Source organism: Borostomias antarcticus (assembly GCF_949987555.1).
Source record: "Borostomias antarcticus genome assembly, chromosome: 6".
Classification (NCBI taxonomy): Eukaryota; Metazoa; Chordata; class Actinopteri; order Stomiiformes; family Stomiidae; genus Borostomias; species Borostomias antarcticus.
Genome location: NC_140239.1, coordinates 24,392,808 through 24,412,113, shown reverse-complemented (window position 1 = coordinate 24,412,113; position 19,306 = coordinate 24,392,808). Strand labels below are relative to the sequence as shown.

At 43.4% G+C, this 19,306-nt stretch overlaps 3 protein-coding genes across 3 annotated transcripts; 2 read left to right on the top strand and 1 right to left on the bottom strand.

Moving 5' to 3' along the window:
- Window positions 1-687: 687 nt before the first annotated feature.
- Window positions 688-7,514, top strand: LOC311310754 (gamma-aminobutyric acid receptor subunit rho-1-like; the record flags this gene model as incomplete). The annotated part of the gene is made up of 8 exons (XM_084440296.1): window positions 688-790; window positions 1,840-1,907; window positions 4,001-4,224; window positions 5,724-5,806; window positions 5,969-6,109; window positions 6,184-6,336; window positions 6,901-7,097; window positions 7,227-7,514. The coding sequence occupies exons 1-8, from the start codon at window positions 709-711 to the stop codon at window positions 7,512-7,514; spliced, it is 1,236 nt and encodes a 411-aa protein (XP_084296422.1). The 5' UTR covers window positions 688-708.
- A 3,274-nt stretch (window positions 7,515-10,788) lies between these two features.
- On the bottom strand, window positions 10,789-13,251 carry LOC311310577 (peptidase M20 domain-containing protein 2-like; the record flags this gene model as incomplete). Its single annotated transcript, XM_084440087.1, has 7 exons — window positions 10,789-10,967; window positions 11,120-11,227; window positions 11,413-11,548; window positions 11,663-11,817; window positions 12,000-12,142; window positions 12,498-12,646; window positions 12,838-13,251. The coding sequence occupies 7 exons, from the start codon at window positions 13,249-13,251 to the stop codon at window positions 10,789-10,791; spliced, it is 1,284 nt and encodes a 427-aa protein (XP_084296213.1).
- An 831-nt stretch (window positions 13,252-14,082) lies between these two features.
- On the top strand, window positions 14,083-18,610 carry drc2 (dynein regulatory complex subunit 2; the record flags this gene model as incomplete). Its single annotated transcript, XM_084439537.1, has 8 exons — window positions 14,083-14,202; window positions 15,771-15,938; window positions 16,060-16,229; window positions 16,327-16,465; window positions 16,715-16,912; window positions 17,064-17,282; window positions 18,058-18,210; window positions 18,314-18,610. 8 exons carry the CDS (start codon window positions 14,083-14,085, stop codon window positions 18,608-18,610), a joined length of 1,464 nt encoding a protein of 487 aa, XP_084295663.1.
- Between the last annotated feature and the right edge of the window lie 696 nt (window positions 18,611-19,306).

Below are 19,306 nucleotides of genomic sequence, written 5' to 3'. Positions count from 1 at the left end.
GGAAACAAGATTGAGATTTCAAGGTCATGTTATGTCATGTCTCTACCCATGGATGTTTTTAAATCAAATAGCTCCTGTAGCAAGTCCTATCAGATGTTTCATGTGTTCAGTTTGAAGTAAAGGGCTTAGGGTCAGAGCATAGTGATATAAAATGATACTGTTGAAAAAACCTCACAAAGAAAAGGGTTGTCAATGGGAGATGATAGGGATTTAAAACCATAAACCTGCTTTATCTCAAAATATAGCATCAATTTGTTTATTTATGGTTGTTTAAGTACAGTAAGCCTAACTAACGTATTTCCTTACAGATCTAAAAGAGAAGTAGACATGCCATCGCCAGCTGGACACCACAAAATTGGCAGGTATTTTTGAAGTCTGAATACAATGTGCTACCACTCACCACAACACAGATAAGCAGCTGATTGGTATGCGAGAACTACTGTATATCTGCTTTGGATTATTTACAGTTATTTAAAACACCATACTTAAGCATCGTCAAAACAATCAGCCTCTAAGCATCTTATCAAGCTCAGTAGTAACCAATGCATTTTTGAATGGGGCTGGGTCAAAAGGTTATTTGCCTGTGCTGTGTAGGCCCATTTTTTATATCCACCATCAATTTGCTTTTACGCATTCCAATATTTGTTTGTTCTCAATATTTGTTTGTTCTCACCTTTATACAGTCCTGTATTCAAAAGGAGTCCTGATATGACTAAGACCTTCATCACAAAGTCGGAGCAGCTCCTAAGAATAGATGACCATGACTTCACAATGAGACCTGGCTTTGGAGGTGAGGCTGTTTCATTTTTTACTGTGTGACTTCAGTGTACAAATCTATTATGATATTCACCCAAACCTTGGTGTACAGTAAATCAGTGCATTCGTATCTGAGGAAAAGTTTTCATTTACATATTCAGGTAGCATTTTGTCAGTGCTCAGGAGGATCCATCTAATATTTTGAAAGTGGGGATGTCTTGTGCAGTCTGTGTATTGAATAGATTGCACAACCAGCCTGAGTGCAGGATTAAAACTGCAGTGATTAATTAGCACGCTGGCAGCACCAGTCTGGGGCTCCACATTTCCATAACCCCTGTCTGACTTCTCTAATCATCCCCATTTTTAGCCCGCATCTGTTTACAGTACCTTTGCAAGGAAGAGAGTCTGACAGGCCTCCAAAAACAATTAGGATTTTCTGACAATCCATATGCAGTCAAGCGTAACAAATGCCATGGCTTCTTACGTAACATTTAGCAAGTAGCAAATCCCTTTTAGCTTCTGAAGACGGTAGACATTGCCTCACATTTCATGATGAACACCAAACAGTATTTCAGTATGTTAGAGATGACCATTTCTCAGTTTGAATGTGTAGCAGAGCTTCTTGAACGGTTTTGTTGTGTGCCTCTATACAATAAATATAGGGATATGAATCACATATTGTATTTCTGCTTCAATGGATACACAAAGATGAAATAGGTTATAAAAGGACATTATCCCCTCTGTCCTTCCTCCACTCTCCAAACACCATCAGATTCCCTAGAGCGTTCATATATTTGTTTCTGCACTGTTCCAACATTATTGAATAGGGAGCTAAATCTCATTATCTGAAATGAATACATGAAAACATGAGTCATGACCCTTGATTACATACATAATGTAATTCCAGCTGCTCCGCAAAACATTTTTTTAATGAATAAATAACTTGGTGTCAGTGAGCATTTTTTTTTATGTGTTGTGTTGGATATGAAGGCTTGCTGCCTTTTAATATCCAACACTGCAACACAGCTAATTTATACGGTTGTAGGTTTGGTGTAAGCAGGTTGTTTTTCTGTGGCTTTGCAGGGCCTGCTGTTCCAGTTGGGGTTGATGTCCAGGTTGAAAGTCTGGACACAATTTCAGAAGTGGATATGGTAGGTTTATATACACCTGGTCTGTGTAAAAGTGATTGTTTCTCATAAAGATGTGTCTGCCTTTATTGTAACTAGTGCAAAGTGCCCATGTGCCTGTTGTGGTTTGTTCAAGATCAAGATCTATCTATCTATCTATCTATCTATCTATCTATCTATCTATCTATCTATCTATCTATCTATCTATCTATCTATCTATCTATCTATCTATCTATCTATCTATCTATCTATCTATCTATCTATCTATCTATCTATCTATCTATCTATCTGTCTGTCTGTCTGTCTGTCTGTCTGTCTGTCTACAGGTATCTATATTTTTGATGGCATGGCCGTCAAGAGAGTTGAGAGTGTCTTGTTAAAAGGCAATTATAACACACACACCCTCACCCCACCCCCCTCCAGAAATACCAAACAGCCACAGTAATATACAAACACTCACAGACATACACACAAACAAACATCCACTTAGGACACCTGAGATGGGTTCTATTTTGCAAATAAATTAAAGGAGTAGTAAAGGGAAAATGCATGTTTAGCCCTGTTTTAAGGTTACTTATGATCATATACAATGGTTCAGATCAAAAAGTTGACAAAACTAGCACTTTTGAGAGTCTGATAATTGCTCTACCACCGTTTTGGGCATACAATGGATGTGGGTGGGCACCGTGAAAAATCATTAAAAAAAACATGTTAAACTCACCAAGACAAGAAACTCACCGAGGTGTTAGTTGGCAATCTGACATATAATTCGCCATAAAGTAAGATTCTAGTTCATCTGGAAAGGCTTTTTTAAATATTTAGCATAGAACTATTTAGTCGCAGCACATACGTGTGTAAACTTCCGCTTGAACTGATTCCGATCTCGCGCAATGCCTTGATCTCGCGATAGGCGACGTCCGTGGATTCCGGTTCAGCTTCCTTCCTTGAAAAGCAAGCCGCAGCAACAAGACAAGCTTGTGCGAAGCATTTGTTGGGCATCAGTCGGCAATGTTTGCAAGCACACCACCAAACACCGGTGGTTCGTGGTATAGCGACAGCTTCATCGACCGTCTCTGGCTCTGCGGTTCGGCAAGCCTCCAAGTAGTTGCGCTTCCTGAATCCCCTCTGCAGATTGATCTACACATCTACAACGATCGCGTCAATACAAGTCAATGGATTTCATAAAATGATCAATAAAACCCTACAGGATTCATACTTTGCGGCAAATTTGATATCAGAACACCAACGGACACCAATTACCCCCTCGGTGAGCTTCTTGTCTTTGAAATCGAGAGTTTAACATGTTTTTGAATGATTTTACACGGTGCCCACCCACATCCATTGTATGACCTAAACGGTGGTAGAGCAATTATCAGACTTTCTCACAAGTGCTCGTTTTGACAACTTTTTGATCTGAACCATTGTATATGATCATAAGTAACCTTAAAACAGGGCTAAACATGATTTTCCCTTTACTACTCCTTTAAGCTTTTATTAAATTAGGATTTATCTTAAAATGTATGCTCATTCAAAATACACTTGCCATGACATAGTGGATTATATGCCTGTGTGGTACAGGAATTATGGAGGGGGTGGGGATGTTATAATTGCCTTTTAGACAATACACTATATTGGTCTCAACTCTCTTAAAGGGGCCATGCCATCCAAAATGCAAGGATAGAGGGACGGACAAACGGACGGACAAACTGACTGACAGACTGACAGACTGACAGACTGACAGACAGACAGACAGACAGACCAGTAGATGATTTTGAACAGTGTGTAGGCTTCAGGGAAGATGACTCATGAGTAATTTGGCAATGGCTATTTTTAATTTTTAGCCTGTCGAGAACCGCTGATCCAAACAACTTCACAGGCAACACTACACGTTAGTTTTAGGTTCCTGAGAAATACACCTGCCAAAGACAGACTTCAGATGTGTCATTATAGAGCAGATAGACAGGGTAGATGATGTAAAGTCAGAGAGAGAGGATGAGACACCATGGTCATCATTTTATTATAATTTACACCTTACTGTTCAGCAGTCTTAGTATTAAAGAGTATTAAAGCATAATTAGCACAGTGTGTATCAAGCACAATGTGTATCTCTGTTCCAGGACTTCACTATGACCCTGTACCTACGCCACTACTGGAAGGACAAACGTCTGTCCTTCCCCAGCAACAACAACCAGAGCATGACCTTCGATAGCCGCCTGGTAAAGAAGATTTGGGTGCCGGACATCTTCTTCGTTCACTCCAAGAAGTCCTTCACCCACGACACCACCACAGATAACGTGATGCTGCGAGTGTACCCTGATGGCAAAGTTCTCTACAGTCTGAGGTAGCTAACTCTGCTGGCAGATCCCAACACAGGGATTTAAGCACTGTGATTACTGAAATGGTTCAGGGATAGCTGATGAATGGCAACAGCTGTTAGAATTTGTTGTGCCAATTTAGCTAGCTACGTAAGTAATCTCAGCAAACAAATAAAATAACTGGATGCCAAATTCAAATGCTTTCTCTTCAACCAGGAGCAATTTTCTAATGAAAAAAAGGGATCTGGATCCTAGACAGATTGTACATTGCCACCAAATAGCTAGTGCAGCTTGTATTTGATGACAAGATAATTTAATTGAAACTGTTGGTCAATAAAGTCCCTTAAAGCCGCTGAGAGCGAGTTTGTCATTTGGGTAAGTAATCAGACTGCCGGGGCCAAGTGGCAGCATAGTTAATCCATATTAGAGAGCTTGGCAGCCAACGCAGAGCAGCCTGAGATGACAGTCTCCTCCAGTGGCCGCCAACACACTGCATGCAGGCTCTCCACCTACAAACACTGTCATTGCAGAGGCATTAGTTACACTTAAAGCAATACATAGCATTTTCTCCGGTTTTTCTCAGAACTGCTCCCCCACAGTCTCTGCGAGTAAGTGCACTGTCGTACTGTCGTAACGTTATCAGATTGTCTTTTTCTTTTTCTGGCTTCCTCCGTGATGTTTCGCTTCGGTTTTCTCACCTCCGCCATGATATCATTGAGCTAAAAAACACATGATATCCATAGACGCCGGAATAGTTAGCTACTACTGTGTTGTTTAAGCACAACGTTGCGCATGCGCACTTCGACTGAATGCTGCGTTCTGGGGGCGCGAGTTTTAAAAGGTAATAAATGTCAATGTATTATCTTTCTGAGTAGACTGTTTGGACGATTCAGCTTACTTTTAGTAAATCCAATTTGAGAATAAGCACCAGACATGTTTGTAAACGTCAAAATATCGCGATGTATTGCTTTAAAGTATGGATGTGTTGGAGGCCATGCTCAGGAATCTGGATGTAGGCAGGCCAGGGGTATTTCCTTCAGAACCTGGAATGTGAACTGTTACCATAGAAAATCAATGTTCATAAGTAATTCTAATCTTGGTGTGGATTATGGGATTTATCTTTTTTTTTATGGATGTACAGCTCTTGCAGGGAGTTGAGGTGGGGGTCAGGGTGGTGTATGTCACATTGTGGACACCATGCAGGTCTGACCACTGGGTTAATCTCTCTGGAGTCAGAAAGCAAAGACATTTTCCAGACTGAAGCAGATTGGGGAGAAGAATGATTCTCTGTTGATGGGCTTCTGTCACAAACGATCCTGTGCAGTCATGTCCCCTCCAGTGATCTGGATTATCTCTGCTTTTCTCATCCCTACACTGGGCTGGGCGCTCCAAATCCCCAACGAAGCCCATGACCGGGGGGGGGGGGTGTTTGACTGAAATACGATGCGTAACGTTCACCCATACCCACCAACCGCGGTTCAGGTGCTGGACTAACTGGGTTGTGCTCACCTGTTCTCCCACGCAGAGTCACAGTCACAGCCATGTGCAGCATGGACCTGAGTCGTTTCCCTCTGGACACGCAGACCTGCTCCCTGGAGATCGAGAGCTGTACGTTTTCCGAAGTCGACCCTTTTCTCTGCAGTCACACACCAAAACTATACCATAGCTTGTGTACTCCCATGCTTCGACAGGAGCTCTTATACCATGTGTGCTCAACGTGGATGCTTAGCATGCTAACTGTACAGTATGTGTCACTCCAACCCCCTTCAGATGCGTACACGGATGATGACCTGATGCTCTACTGGAAGAAAGGGAACAAGTCCCTGGACACGGACGAGAGGATCTCCCTCTCCCAGTTCCTCATCCAGGAGTTCCACACCACCACCAAGCTGGCCTTCTACAGCAGCACCGGTACGGGGCGCTCTCCGTTGACCGTGTTCACCTGGTGGTGTCGCAACGTGACTCTGTTCCTCTCTCCCCTCCAGGTTGGTACAACCGTCTGTACATCAACTTCACCCTGCGGCGCCACATCTTCTTCTTCCTGCTCCAGACTTATTTCCCCGCCACCCTGATGGTCATGCTGTCCTGGGTGTCTTTCTGGATCGACCGACGGGCCGTACCCGCCAGAGTACCGCTGGGTGAGTGGCGGTCATGAAACAGATGGGCTCGACAAAGATGATACTGTACTTGGAACCATAAAGGGTTATTGGGTCATCCGCACTGAAGAACCCTCGGAAAAGCACTTTATCAAACAAAGGACTTAACTAGAACCATTTCATCAATAAAGGGTTCTACCTATATGGTTTCCAGTATTTCCTAATCATTGAGGCTAGGCATGTGGTATTCTTTTTCTTTTTTTTTTCCACACTGGATTTTATCCCGTTTTCACACAATTGTGGTAGCCAATTGACCTAGTGTCCAATTGAGGATTCAACGCAAAAACCTGCTGGTCGGCGACGTGAAGAAGAGACAACTCCTTGACTCTCTCAGCTTGCGACTGTAATTCAGACACCAGATGGGGTCGCTGAAGCGTGTCAAACCCTGAGATTAAACTAACCACCCTCAGGGAGCGGCGGCCCAATATGCCGCACCCTCCGGAATCCGCCCATACGAATTCTGACCTCAGTATCTTGCATATTATGCTATCCTACTGTATGTCTCCAACATGGGCTCATGTGTTGTCTGGTGGCTGTGTCCTCTAGGTATCACCACGGTGCTCACCATGTCCACCATCATCACTGGAGTCAATGCCTCCATGCCCAGGGTCTCCTACATCAAAGCTGTGGATATTTACCTCTGGGTCAGTTTCGTGTTTGTATTCTTATCGGTGATAGAATATGCCGCAGTGAACTACCTGTCCACAGTACAAGAACGGAAGGAGAGGAAGCTTCGAGAAAGGGTAAGTGCCTTAACAACAATTGGAGCACCTTGTATGCTCACTCCCTCCCTAGTCCAAAAAGACCTAATGGACAAATGGCATAGTATTGTACTGAGCTGTGTCTAAGCTGGCATCCATGTCTGTCCGCAGCTGCCTTGTACCTGCGGTATGACTCATGACCCAGGCATGATGTCCAGCTACAGCGAGGTGGACGTCAACACCACGGGGAACTACTGCATGGCGGAGGAGAACGGCGTGAAGAGGGAGAGGATGCTGGTGCAGCTGGCGCTGGAGAGCGACCAGATCACTGGGCACGTTGGCTCCAGTCCCTACAACAGCATGTGGATCGATACACACGCCATTGACAAATACTCACGAGTCATCTTCCCTGGAGCCTACACACTCTTCAACATCATCTACTGGTCCATATACTCTTAACACACAGAACATAATCTGCTGGTCCGTATACTCTTAACACACAGAACGGAGGTGGTCGCGCTGAGCGATAATCACTGGTTGATGGCACAGCAGTCATCGCAGCACAACAATGGTACCTGGGGCCTCATTTATCAAAGAGCGTGTAAATTCTGGTGTAAAAGAGGGCGTACGACGAAAACGCGGAAAATGCACAATGTAGCGTACGACGAGAATATTTACACGCTTTTCGGATCTATCAAAAATGTCGTATGCCCTTTTCTGCACGAGAAATCCGAGACGGGCGGAGAATAGAGTGTACGCGCACGCGCCTCGTGTTCCGCCCCCTCCACGCCCTAATCCAACCATATATGGTCAAAACTATGACGGCACAACGGGGATTCCCCGGAAGGAACCGACATAATATAGCGTCGAGCATTAGGACAGACAAAGACGTTTATGGAAAAACGCGGAATGAAGAGAAACTTTTCGGAGACGGAGGTGCATGTGCTTGTTGGTGAGGTCCACGCGAGGAAGACAATCCTCTTCGGAAGGTATTAATAGCCTACCTTTGTCTGTTTGCTCCTACAGCTTAGTAGCCTACTTTAGCTACGTATTGTGCATCTAGGATTTGGCATACACGGACATAGCCTACTGTAACATGTGGCTGTGAGGAAAGAGAACATTCTGTGGTAGGCTATGATTAAATTAGGACCAAACACAGGGAACAATAACGCAGATGACCACTTCATAATGTTAGAACACATTAAACATTTTCCCCTCTGGGAAATTAAGACTCATCTAAATCACCCGGTAAATCACAGCATTTAATTGACTGCCAACAGAAAAACATATCAAATGAATATGGCTGCACAATGAAATGTTTAATGCATAATCAAGTTCACAGACAAACTCAAGGAACATGATTGAAATTGTTTCTCCAGACTCTGACGTGGGGTGGGACTCAGAGGAGGGGGAGTCTGCAGTGGTCCTGGACCTGACGGTCGTGCCCCCGCGAGTTGTACCCTCCACCTCCAGCGCGCCGGCCTCCACCTTCTTATCAGCTTTGAATATATATCTTGGCAAACATAACAGAATGATGTACAAGGAGGGGACAGATACCTAGTGAAAGTACTATTGGTTGCTAGTAAAAAGACAATAACGAGGGCTTGGTATAAGGTGGAACGCCCAACCAAGGAGCAGTGGTGGGTGTTGTGGAGGAGATGTATGTTAGGGAGAGGTTCACGCATGCATTGAGGATGCAGGAAGGAAAGTTTGAAGGGAGATGGGAAAAATGGATGGATTATAGAAGGAAGTGTGATGATACCACTAATATTAAAATTGTCATATTTGAGTAAGAAAAAAAAGCTGCATGGATGGATGTACCCATAAGCTGTTATTGTAGGTTTTTATGTTTTATTGTATTGTCGTTGTATGGATGGAAAATGCTAATAAAGATTCAAAGTAAATAAGACAAAGAATATGGATCTTGGTTATGGACACACCAACAAGCCAGCCGTCACGCGCAGCGCCTGCCTCCAGTCTAGTCCCTACCCTGCTGAGCGCCGGATTCATTTAGGCTCGCATTACGCACAGGAGGACTGTCATTTATATGCTTACCAAAGAGCAAACAGGTCCACATGATCACATATTAATGACAATCTAATTGGTCAATTATTGCCGTTTGATGGAGTGCCTGCATTAAGTGTGTGACATATAGCGCGGAAGGGTTTGGGACAGCGCATAGGTACAGTTTGGGGAACAAATCCATATCGAACCATGAATGAGCCGGTTAGAGGACACGTCTAATCTTGCATTGCGATATATGTTTGTGCTGAATTGGCCTAGTAGCCTACATGATTGTGCGTTCATGAACTGTCGCTCTTATTCTCTCCGTCAAACATAGTAATTCACCGACGCACCACCGGCGTCGCCAGTTCCCCCTGTGTTCAAGAAGGGCGTAGAACACCGTGTAAATCGGTACGCCAACTGGAGAGGTGTCCTACAAAAGCGCGGAGAAAGGCGACTAAATTTTCGCCCTTACGGCTTGATAAATCGCAATGTGGGGGGGGCAAATGGCGTACGCCTGAACTCGCGAAAAAGACCGTGTAAAAGAAGGCGTACCTCAATGATAAATGAGGCCCCTGGTATGCCCAGGTGGTCATGGGATATGGAGGGTAGGCCATGCACAGCTAGAGAAACAGACTGTTTTTGTTATTGTGATGAATGCACACAAAGGATCCGATGTTGTGTTTTCAGAGAGTGAAGAAATTCATTGAGTTTTCTTCATTGAGTTTTCATTCACATGGAGTGTTGGACATTTCATGGGAGTTGGTATGAGACAATGTAATGAAACTCTTGGGACACTTTGCAAGGCATATACAAGTTTGACATCATACCACAGAGTTATCTTCAAATAACAAAAAAACAGTTTTGGTTTATATATTTCACTCTTATTAGAGGATATATTTTTGTTTGATACAGTGTATCTGAAGGTCTCTTAAGCATCTGGAATTCTACTTTTATAAACAAGTGAATGTGCTTGAGGATAAAAAGTTAGCTAGGGAACAAAGCTATACCAAATACTCTCTGTAATCATAAGTAGACTGTTGTTCAGATATTTGTGTTTGTTCAGAGTTTGTATATATTGTCTTCTGTGTAATGTGACATACAATTAGACTGCATCTAGACTTTAACCCATGCTCTGATGTCACCCAGAACATTAACAACAGACTGCACCTTCAAGTCATAATGAACAGTAGTATATGCCATGTCATGATCTCTAAGTTTACACTTTCTTAAAGTTAAATGTAATGTTAAGCAGTGTGCAGGTCATCAATGTATGCAATGTATCTAGAATTTGTGACTTGCTAGTCGGCTGCATGACTGGAATACTGAATTACACTACTTGTATGGTAAACACTACTGATGTTATTGGTGTGCACTTAATGTAGTGTCATTTTTTCTACTCACAACTCCACTTAAAGTTTTTACTTTCTCTACTTACCCTCCCAAGAAACACTCTTCATTAGGTATTATGATGGTTTTCTAAGACTATGCTGGGATCCAGCAGGAAGGACTATAAATGCATTTGAATAAAGTTCAAAGAGTATATGATATCAGTGATCATTTTTACATAATGCAATACAGGATTATAGGATATTTTAATTGCACTGCTGATAATATACCTCCCCAAACAGCATCGCCAGAGATTTCATATACATGTTGAGAAAATATACATTTGGTTTAGTATTGTTTCATATCACGTCAGTCACACAGAGTGTGTGTGTGTGTGTGCTCAAGGGACAGCTACTCCACATGGCTGGCTGTCCCTCAGGCTCCTCTCCTCCTTCAGCTTGTCCTCTGTGAACTCCTCTGTGACCCTCTGCAGCAGCTCAGGGCACAGCAGCACATCCAAGGCTGTCATGGCCAGGGCCTTGGCTACTCGCAGCGTGTAGAATTGGGCTTTTTCATCACCTGCAGGGATTCAAACACACACACACACACAATAACTAACTTGACAATATCTGAACACGCATACTGTACAATATCATAGACAATACATACTGATACTGATATAATGACATTCAACACCTTTATCCTATCTCAGTGTCATGGTTTAGTCATACCAGCAGCAATGGTGTATTCTTCTGTGTGATTCAGGGCATCAGAACCAATGTAGAAGTAGGGGTGTATTCCAGGCACATTAAAAGACACATTGCCAAAGTCTGTGGAGCCTGCATATTTCAAACACAATAGTTTCTTATCACACACCATTACTGCTTGCGAAACATAAAAACACTGTTGCCTACTGTACCAAGGAGATTTTAGAAAGCCTAGTTCGTCACCAACTGCCCACAGGGGGGCCTGTGCAATACATACAAAGCCCTGAGTACTATAGATGCAGATGATGGGCCCTCACCAGAAGAGTTTTTGAGAACCTCTTCATCTGTGGTAAATTCCATTCCCAAGATCTTTCCATTAGTCTCGAACAGCCCTTCCAGAGTGATATTTCGCAGGATATTGTCAAATGCATTCCTCGCAAACTCAATTTCAACCTTAGAGGATACATTTCAGTGAGTTCATCAGCTCATTTGATTTCTGAATAAAAGGCTTGTAAACTATTGCTGACTACAAACATACAAACGACATGTGATGATCGTTTTACTTACTTCACAGCCAGTTGCCATAGCAGCTGACCTAAAACACATCTCAGCTTTTCCCTTGATGGTGGGTAGATCCTTGTGCGAGGGAGTACGCAAGTAGTACTCCAGCTCTGTGTAGGCAGGGATAATGTTGGGTTTCACTCCTCCATGTTTAATGATACCTGCACAGGAAGAAGTGGAGTTCAGGGAGAATAAATTGGGGAAACGTCACCCGTTCATTTCTTTCACTCTAACAGGTGACAGGCAGCCATCTTGGTGGAATTTTGTATCAAGCTTTATTTGGAAACTCGTCAAAGACTGTGTGAGATGCCACCCCTCAGGGATTAACTAAGCTATCCCTCACCATGGACTCTCCAGTCCGGCTTCAGTTGCTGTCTGAGCACAGAGATGTTGTTGTAGGCCATCACAGCTGCGTCCAGAGCATTGATCCCCGCCCAGGGGTGACTGGCAGCGTGAGACGCCCTCCCGTGGTACTTCACCACCACACTGGAGAGGATATGAAAAACAAACCCTGGCTTCACACATGACACATTACCCTAGTCTATTCTGGGAGTAAAGCAGGAGCACAGCGGACCACTGTCACGCAGACATACTGGCCTGCAGCCTGATATAGCAACACTGCAATGCAGCCCTGGAGCCTTTAGTAAAGCCAGAGACCTTGGCTACATTTTAGCTACCAGGGTTTTGAAGACATTCATTTTTACCCTGCAACAATTTATTTTGCTGTGCTATGCGTATGTATTGAAAACAGCTTTGAGAAGCATTACTATTTTCAGTTCTTATACATACTGTACTGAAAAAATGATTCAATACAGGCCTGCTGTTTGTGTCATGACCTTACTCATGCTCAGCCACACATGGCAGATAGGGGGCATCCTCCTGTGAGGGGTGGGCCATGAATACTACGTCTAGCCCCTCAAACGCCCCCTGCTTGAGCATGTCTATTTTACCCCCACCATCCTCCTCAGCTGGGGTCCCCAGCACAGTCACCTGTGGACAGAACAAGTTGGCTAATCAACACTCTGTTTCCAAGTTCCATGCTGCCTCAATGAAACTACAGTTACGTTACATGGCACACATAGAGGCTTATTTTAATTGGTCAGCATTTGGACAGGTTATATCACTGTCTTCAAATGACTGCACTCAGGTTCGAGAGGCAGCTGGCATATGCGCGACCTCACCTGGACACAGGCAGGGAAATTGGACGTGCGTTCGACCAGTGCTTTTAAACCCAAGGCAGAGGCGGCTCCCACTTCCGCGATCAGATTGTGGCCACATGCATGTCCAATTCCAGGCAATGCGTCGTATTCGCACAAGAAGCCAACGTTGATCACACGGTCCTCTGTGCGACCCACGGGTCCCCAAGTCGCACGAAACGCTGTCTCGAGTTTAAAGTGATTCTCGACTTTCCATCCCTTTTCGTCTGAGAAAAAGGTTACCAACCTATCGTGAGCCGCTCTCTCTTCATAGGCCAGTTCTGGGCAACTCCATATATCTTTGCTTAAACGATAGAACTTATCTTTAGCATCGTCAATACACTGGCCAACGTGTTGTTTCAACTCCAGGAACGCGTCTGGAGACATGTTCTGAGCCATATTCTGGTGGAAACTTCTATGCCAACGCTTAAACTCCTCGCGAGATTTGGCATGCAAAAGACTATAAAAGTTATGTACTTTGAGTGAGAGTGTCATCCACAAGATACTACAGTAGGCAAAACATGTATGCTCACATTTCGTCGGCAGGGGGCACAGTTTACACTTCCATAACAACTGCACTGCACAGGAGGTTAAAAAAAGATTTAAACGTGTATTTATTTTTATAAAAAAGTTGTCATATAATTTGAAACAAAAGTACAAATGCCAATTGAATTATATTATATAGTCACCGTCTCTTCAATTGAAAGTAGGATCTAATGATTTAGTTGCGTAAGGTTATCAGCCGGTTTGGCAGTGTAGGCAGTGCTCTATCAGTCTCTTGTTTTACCGTAATTTCCCTGAAAGGGCGTGCTTTAATTACACTTATTTTAATGGAAAGATATATTTATTTAGCGAAATGATTGGTTAATATAGACCATGTACTCAGTTAGCAAACAGTTTCAAACTACAAGTCGCTGTCATTAATTGATAATGAATGAATTTGGTTATTTTGAGCTGTCTAAAGAGTGCAGTTGATTTAGCTGGCGTAGTTACCCATGTTGCTAGGAGACCATACTATACACAAAACTCATTTGTAGGCTATGGCTCTATGGTACACATTCGTTGTCGAGGTCAGAAAATAAAAGCGTTATATAGTCTTGAATCTAAACAAATTTGTCCTATCCCTGAGTCATTTGTGTAGTTTCAGAATCAATTGCCTCTGTGGGTGCCGTCAATCGCAAGTGGCTATAAAACTGCGGAGCAAACGGAGAGAGGAGAGAAAGCGACGCCATGCCCAAGAAGCAGGTCGGGATGACTGAGGAGGAGAAGCTCCTGTTGATGCAGCAGAGGGCCCAAGCAGAGGAAGAGATGGCCAAGAGGAAAGAGGACATGCTCACTCAGTTCCTCAAGGTAAGATTAGTTAGTGGGGTTTTTTCCCCCCTCAAAAGAAGATCAAATCAGAGCTTCTCTCCACACAGGTGGACCTCATTAGAATCACAATTAAGTTTGGAGGACTTTGATGCCAGGGAAAGTGTGAACACCTGGTTCATCCAGGGACAAATGGCAAGAAGGCCAAATTATAGGTGTTGGCCATCTGCAGACCCTGGGGCTTCTAGGGATCTCGTGTAAAGGGGGAAGGGAACTGCAGACATAGTCATTTAACATTTTATACTAAGTACAGCCTAGAAATAAAAACAACTAGAAAGCATTCGGTGACCGCAAACCTCCGCCCATAATGCATGTCGTCAGCATGTACAGTGCCAGTGACATTAGGGTACCAATACTTAGAGGAGACAAATGGGGGAAAATGTTAATGAGCAGCTAGGTTTGACACAGCTGGGGTCCGCCGAACGGGGGCTTTTCGGCTCTGCTTTCTGATGTCAGCTACCTAGCTAGATATGACAGGACAGACAACAGTAATTGAATGGATGTACCTGCCCCGTGATTTGGATCGGCTACAAAATTGAATGGGTTCTAAGTTGGCCCATACACCTCTCCACCGAGTTCCAAGAAAATCGCTCTGGTAGTATTTGCGTAATCCTGCTAACAAACGAAAGAACACACAGCACCGAAAATATAACCTCCTCCCCCGGACTTCATTTTGGGCAGAGGTAAAAAAAAGAAGAAAAAAAAAGAAGAAAGAATAAAATATACAATTATCGTAAAATAATGTTGGTGAAATAACAATATATATAGTAAAGAATGTGAAATTCACACACATGCAGGGCAAGTTGGCGTTGTATGCCTCCATGGCTTGCCTGCAAATGCGTCAGAGTAAGGTTAGAATAAGATAAAAGTTACACTCGGTCCTGTGCTTCTTTATAATCAGAATCAGAATTTGTTTATTGCCATGTAATTTTTCAACATACTAGGAATTTGCTTCAGGCATGATGCATATTCCTAGTAGGCTATGTTGAAAAACTACATGGCAATAAACAAATAAACTGATTATAAAGAAGCACAGGACCAAGTGTAATGTTTATATCTTACTTTACTCTGATCTTGCATTTGCAGGCAAGCCGTGGAGACATACAATACCAAATTCAAATAGGCTACACAACAGTGCTGTTCAACGTGAGGCAAAAGTCTAACGTTAAAGATTAAAGTAAGCGCTCTCTTATTGTTGGCTAGATGGTGTTACCGGTAATACGAGTGTTGTCATCGGTTTATTAGTCGGTGGGAAAAAATCCACACTATAACATCCCTAAGATGCACACCCACACAGACACACACACACCTCACCAGGCAAGTGTAGATTGAACTAGGCAAGTGTAAATTGAACTATGTGATTAGTACACTAATAAAAAAATAAAAAACTGTTTTTCTTAATTAATTCATTCATTCATTCATTCATTCATTCATCAAGTACTTTTTTCTGCCATTAAATTATGTAATACTGCCACTAACTGAAAAACTTAGTGGCAGCACTGTGTAAAATGTTAGTCTGGAGCCCTGCTTCTCCATTCTTCTCCTACCAGGATAAGCTGCAGAAGGAAGAGAGGAATAGTGCAGTAAATCTGCACAAGCTGACACAGCAATGGCGGGCACTTCTGCGCCAGACGCGAGCAGCTGAGCTACTTAGTGACATCGCTGTGCTCAGCCAGACCTTTGAGAGGGTCCTGGATCGGAAGAACAGTGTTATCAAGGTGAGATATTTATTTATTTACCCAATTGATTTTCCACAAACTTGTGTGCAGTGCTGAGTGTCTCTATATTATTTGTATGTCTTTGTCACCCTTCTTCCATCTCTTTTTCTCTCTATCCTAGTGCTTGGTGTGTGACCTTAGTGAGGCAGAGCAGCAGTCAGCCCAGGCACTGCGCTCTCATCTGCAATGTGTGGACTCCCTGCTGGCCTTGCAGAAGGGCAGACTAGCTTCACTGGAGCAGCAGTGGAACAGCGGCCTAGAGGAACTTGGCTCTGAGTTCAACTCTGAGAGGTGTGTGTGTGTGTCTGTGTCTGTGACAGAGAGACAGTGAAACTTTCTTCATCACATTGAAGGTGAATTCACAGCTGCCTGCATGTGTGTTTCACAGAGGGCAGGTCCTGTTCCAACACCAGCAGGAGTGTGCCTACCTGGAGGATGTGACCTTTGCCATGGAGCAGTACTACACTGAGTTGGACAATGAAGCTCGGCAAGACTACCAGAGCACCAGTGACGACATCAAAAACATGGTGGGGCATAGCCCTGGCTCAGACAGCTCAATCTTTACATAATTACATTTTAATCATTTAGCAGATGCTTTTATCCAAAGCGACTTACAAAAAGTACATTTGTCAAGAGTAAGTGAACTGACTGTACATCCCAGTCATCGTCAGTAAAGCCTTCTGTAAGCCTATTGACGATTTAATGATACACTCCCTCAGAATCCGCTCCTTTGCTGACCCAGTGTGCCCCTGCTGTGGTCTCTGTCCCCCTTTTAGAATATTGAGGAAAAGCATGCTCTGCGGATCCAGCTGGACGGGACAGTTGAGGGTCTTTGGCGTCAGGTCCAGCAGGCCCTGCGCAGCTACAACGAGGCCACAGAGGATCGCCGTATCGCCTTCGAGTCGCTTCGCACCCGTGACCAGCGCAGTGCTCAGGAGATCGACACGCAGATGAGGAGGCTGCAGAAGATGCAGGTCAGTGCAACAACCACTAATGCATAATGTCACATTTATCGGAGCGCTCCTTCATTTCTCTCAGTGTGTTAATGTGTTATCTGCCCCATTGATAATGTACAGTACAACAAATAGAGTGCGTCCATTTGTCTCTCGTTGACTTCCTCCCTAGGACTCCATCTCCATGCTGCGCTCCAGGCTGAGCTCCAGTCAGAGGGAGAGTGAGGGGGCGGCACGGGGGCTGAGGGCCACCCGGGAGGAGGTCACCCTGCAGGTCCGCCAGCTCAAGGCTCAGCTGAGCCGTGCCCGCGCCTCCGCCAGGAGCCAGCTCGCCGGCCTCACCATCCACAGCAACGCCGCCACCAAGAAACTGCAGGGCATCATTGCTAAGGTGTTGTAAGACACACACACACACATACACCCTTATCTCACGTGGCAGCTGCCTGACACAAGCCCAGCTATTAGCAATGGCCACACATCACACACACTATAAATCATGCATACCCAAATCATGCATACCCAAATTTACACTTACTGTCTGACTTGCCGTACACCCTCACTTATGATGAGTGACGTTTACAGCAAGGTTATTATAGTTAACGAAAACTACGAAAACTAGGTGTGAAAAAACATTTTAGTTAACTGAAATAAAAATAAAAACTAAGGTTTACAAAAAAACGATAACTAACTAAAACTGTATTGTGTGTTTACAAAACTAACTAAAATAAACTAAAATTGTAGAGAAAATGTCCTTAGTTTTAGTCTTTTTCATTTCATACATAAGCCTAGTATTTTGGGTGGATATTAAATCTATCCTCCATTATTTCTTTAGCTGTGCCCCTGCGCAGAAGTAATCTGACATTCGCCAGATGGTTTGTTTTGCACAGAGTGAAACAACATGAGCTCACGAGATCAGGATGGTCTCACGAGGCTAGCGCAAAAAAGAAAAAAAACAAACTAATAAAAACTAAACTAAAACTAAGCGTTATCAAAAAATAAAAACAAAACTAAACTAGCAAATCTGCTTTAAAAACTAATTAAAACTAAACTGAAATTGAACACAAAAAAGTTAAAACGATATAAAAATAAAAACTAATGAAAAAAGCAAAACTATTATAACCCTGGTTTACAGTCACACTGTCTTGTTTCTGTCCTGTTGGTTTCAGGGGGAGAAGCTGCTGCGTCTGGCTGAGATGTGTCGGAAGATGGAGACTGAGTATGAGAAAGTCTTGCCTTTCTACACATCTTCTCTCACTGCCGAGGAGCAAAGCCAGGATAGGGCTAACGCTATGGAGCCCCCCTCTGAGGAACTGGCAAAGGTAACCCAATGCAACCAAGAACGGAAGAATATATATTACTTTTATGGTGATACTGGAGGGAGTAGTAAGTCTTTGTGACTAAACTTTATCGTTCCTTTTCCAGGCCATGCTGGACTACAACGACCTGAGGCGGTTCTGGCAACGTTATAACAAGGTTCTGCTGGAGCGTCTGTGTCTGAGGAAGGAGAAAGGCTCTCTGACCCGAGAGAACCAGCAGCTTAGAGTTCTTCTGCGCCAGTACCTGGATGGAATTTCCGTTAGCGATGAGATCCTACGCCACCGCAACCCCCTGCTCATGGTCTCCCAGCCCACCCTCACTGCCCCCCCGACTACCTCGGACGGCCAACGCAAGCGCCACACTGTGATAGAGGCGGCACATGTAGTACAGCGTACACTGTAGAGAGGGATACTCATCTAACAGGGACAACATCTATATTGCCTGCACCTGTTGCACATTAACTATATGTCACTATAACCTCTGTGATATACTTGAACAAAAACCTCTACAGTATGAACTATTAATTTGTATAGACTCCCATTACCATTATTTTATTTTCAGGCATCATTATACCATGCTGAAACACCAACCAAATAAACAAGAGGAACATTACCACTCACATTACATATTGTGGATTCTTAGTGTTTGGTAAATTTTATTTGAATAGTGTGACGATTCTGCGTAATTTCTTCTTGCTCTTCAATTGCACAGGACATCTACTGTATAAGTGGTTTTCACTGGTCACTGATATGCAGCTTATTGGGTGATGGCAAACATATTGAAAGTGTGTCAAGAAATCAACAAAACAATCTTGGGAAGACCAATAAGCCAAGTCTAATGTCATCTAAATTTGGATATGAAATGAATCATGAAATAAAACATGCAATGTGTATTTCATTGAACATTAAATTACACTACACAGAAATCACTACAAAGAAATTACCTAACAAAGTACTAACAAAATTTGTATTTGGAACAATAATACAAATTCTCCAGTCATGCTGAAAGTTCTAGCAGCTGCCTCCCTTCAAGTATAGGTTAATAAAATAATAATAATAAAATACATCATCTAATGATAAGTCTCAACCACCTCTGACC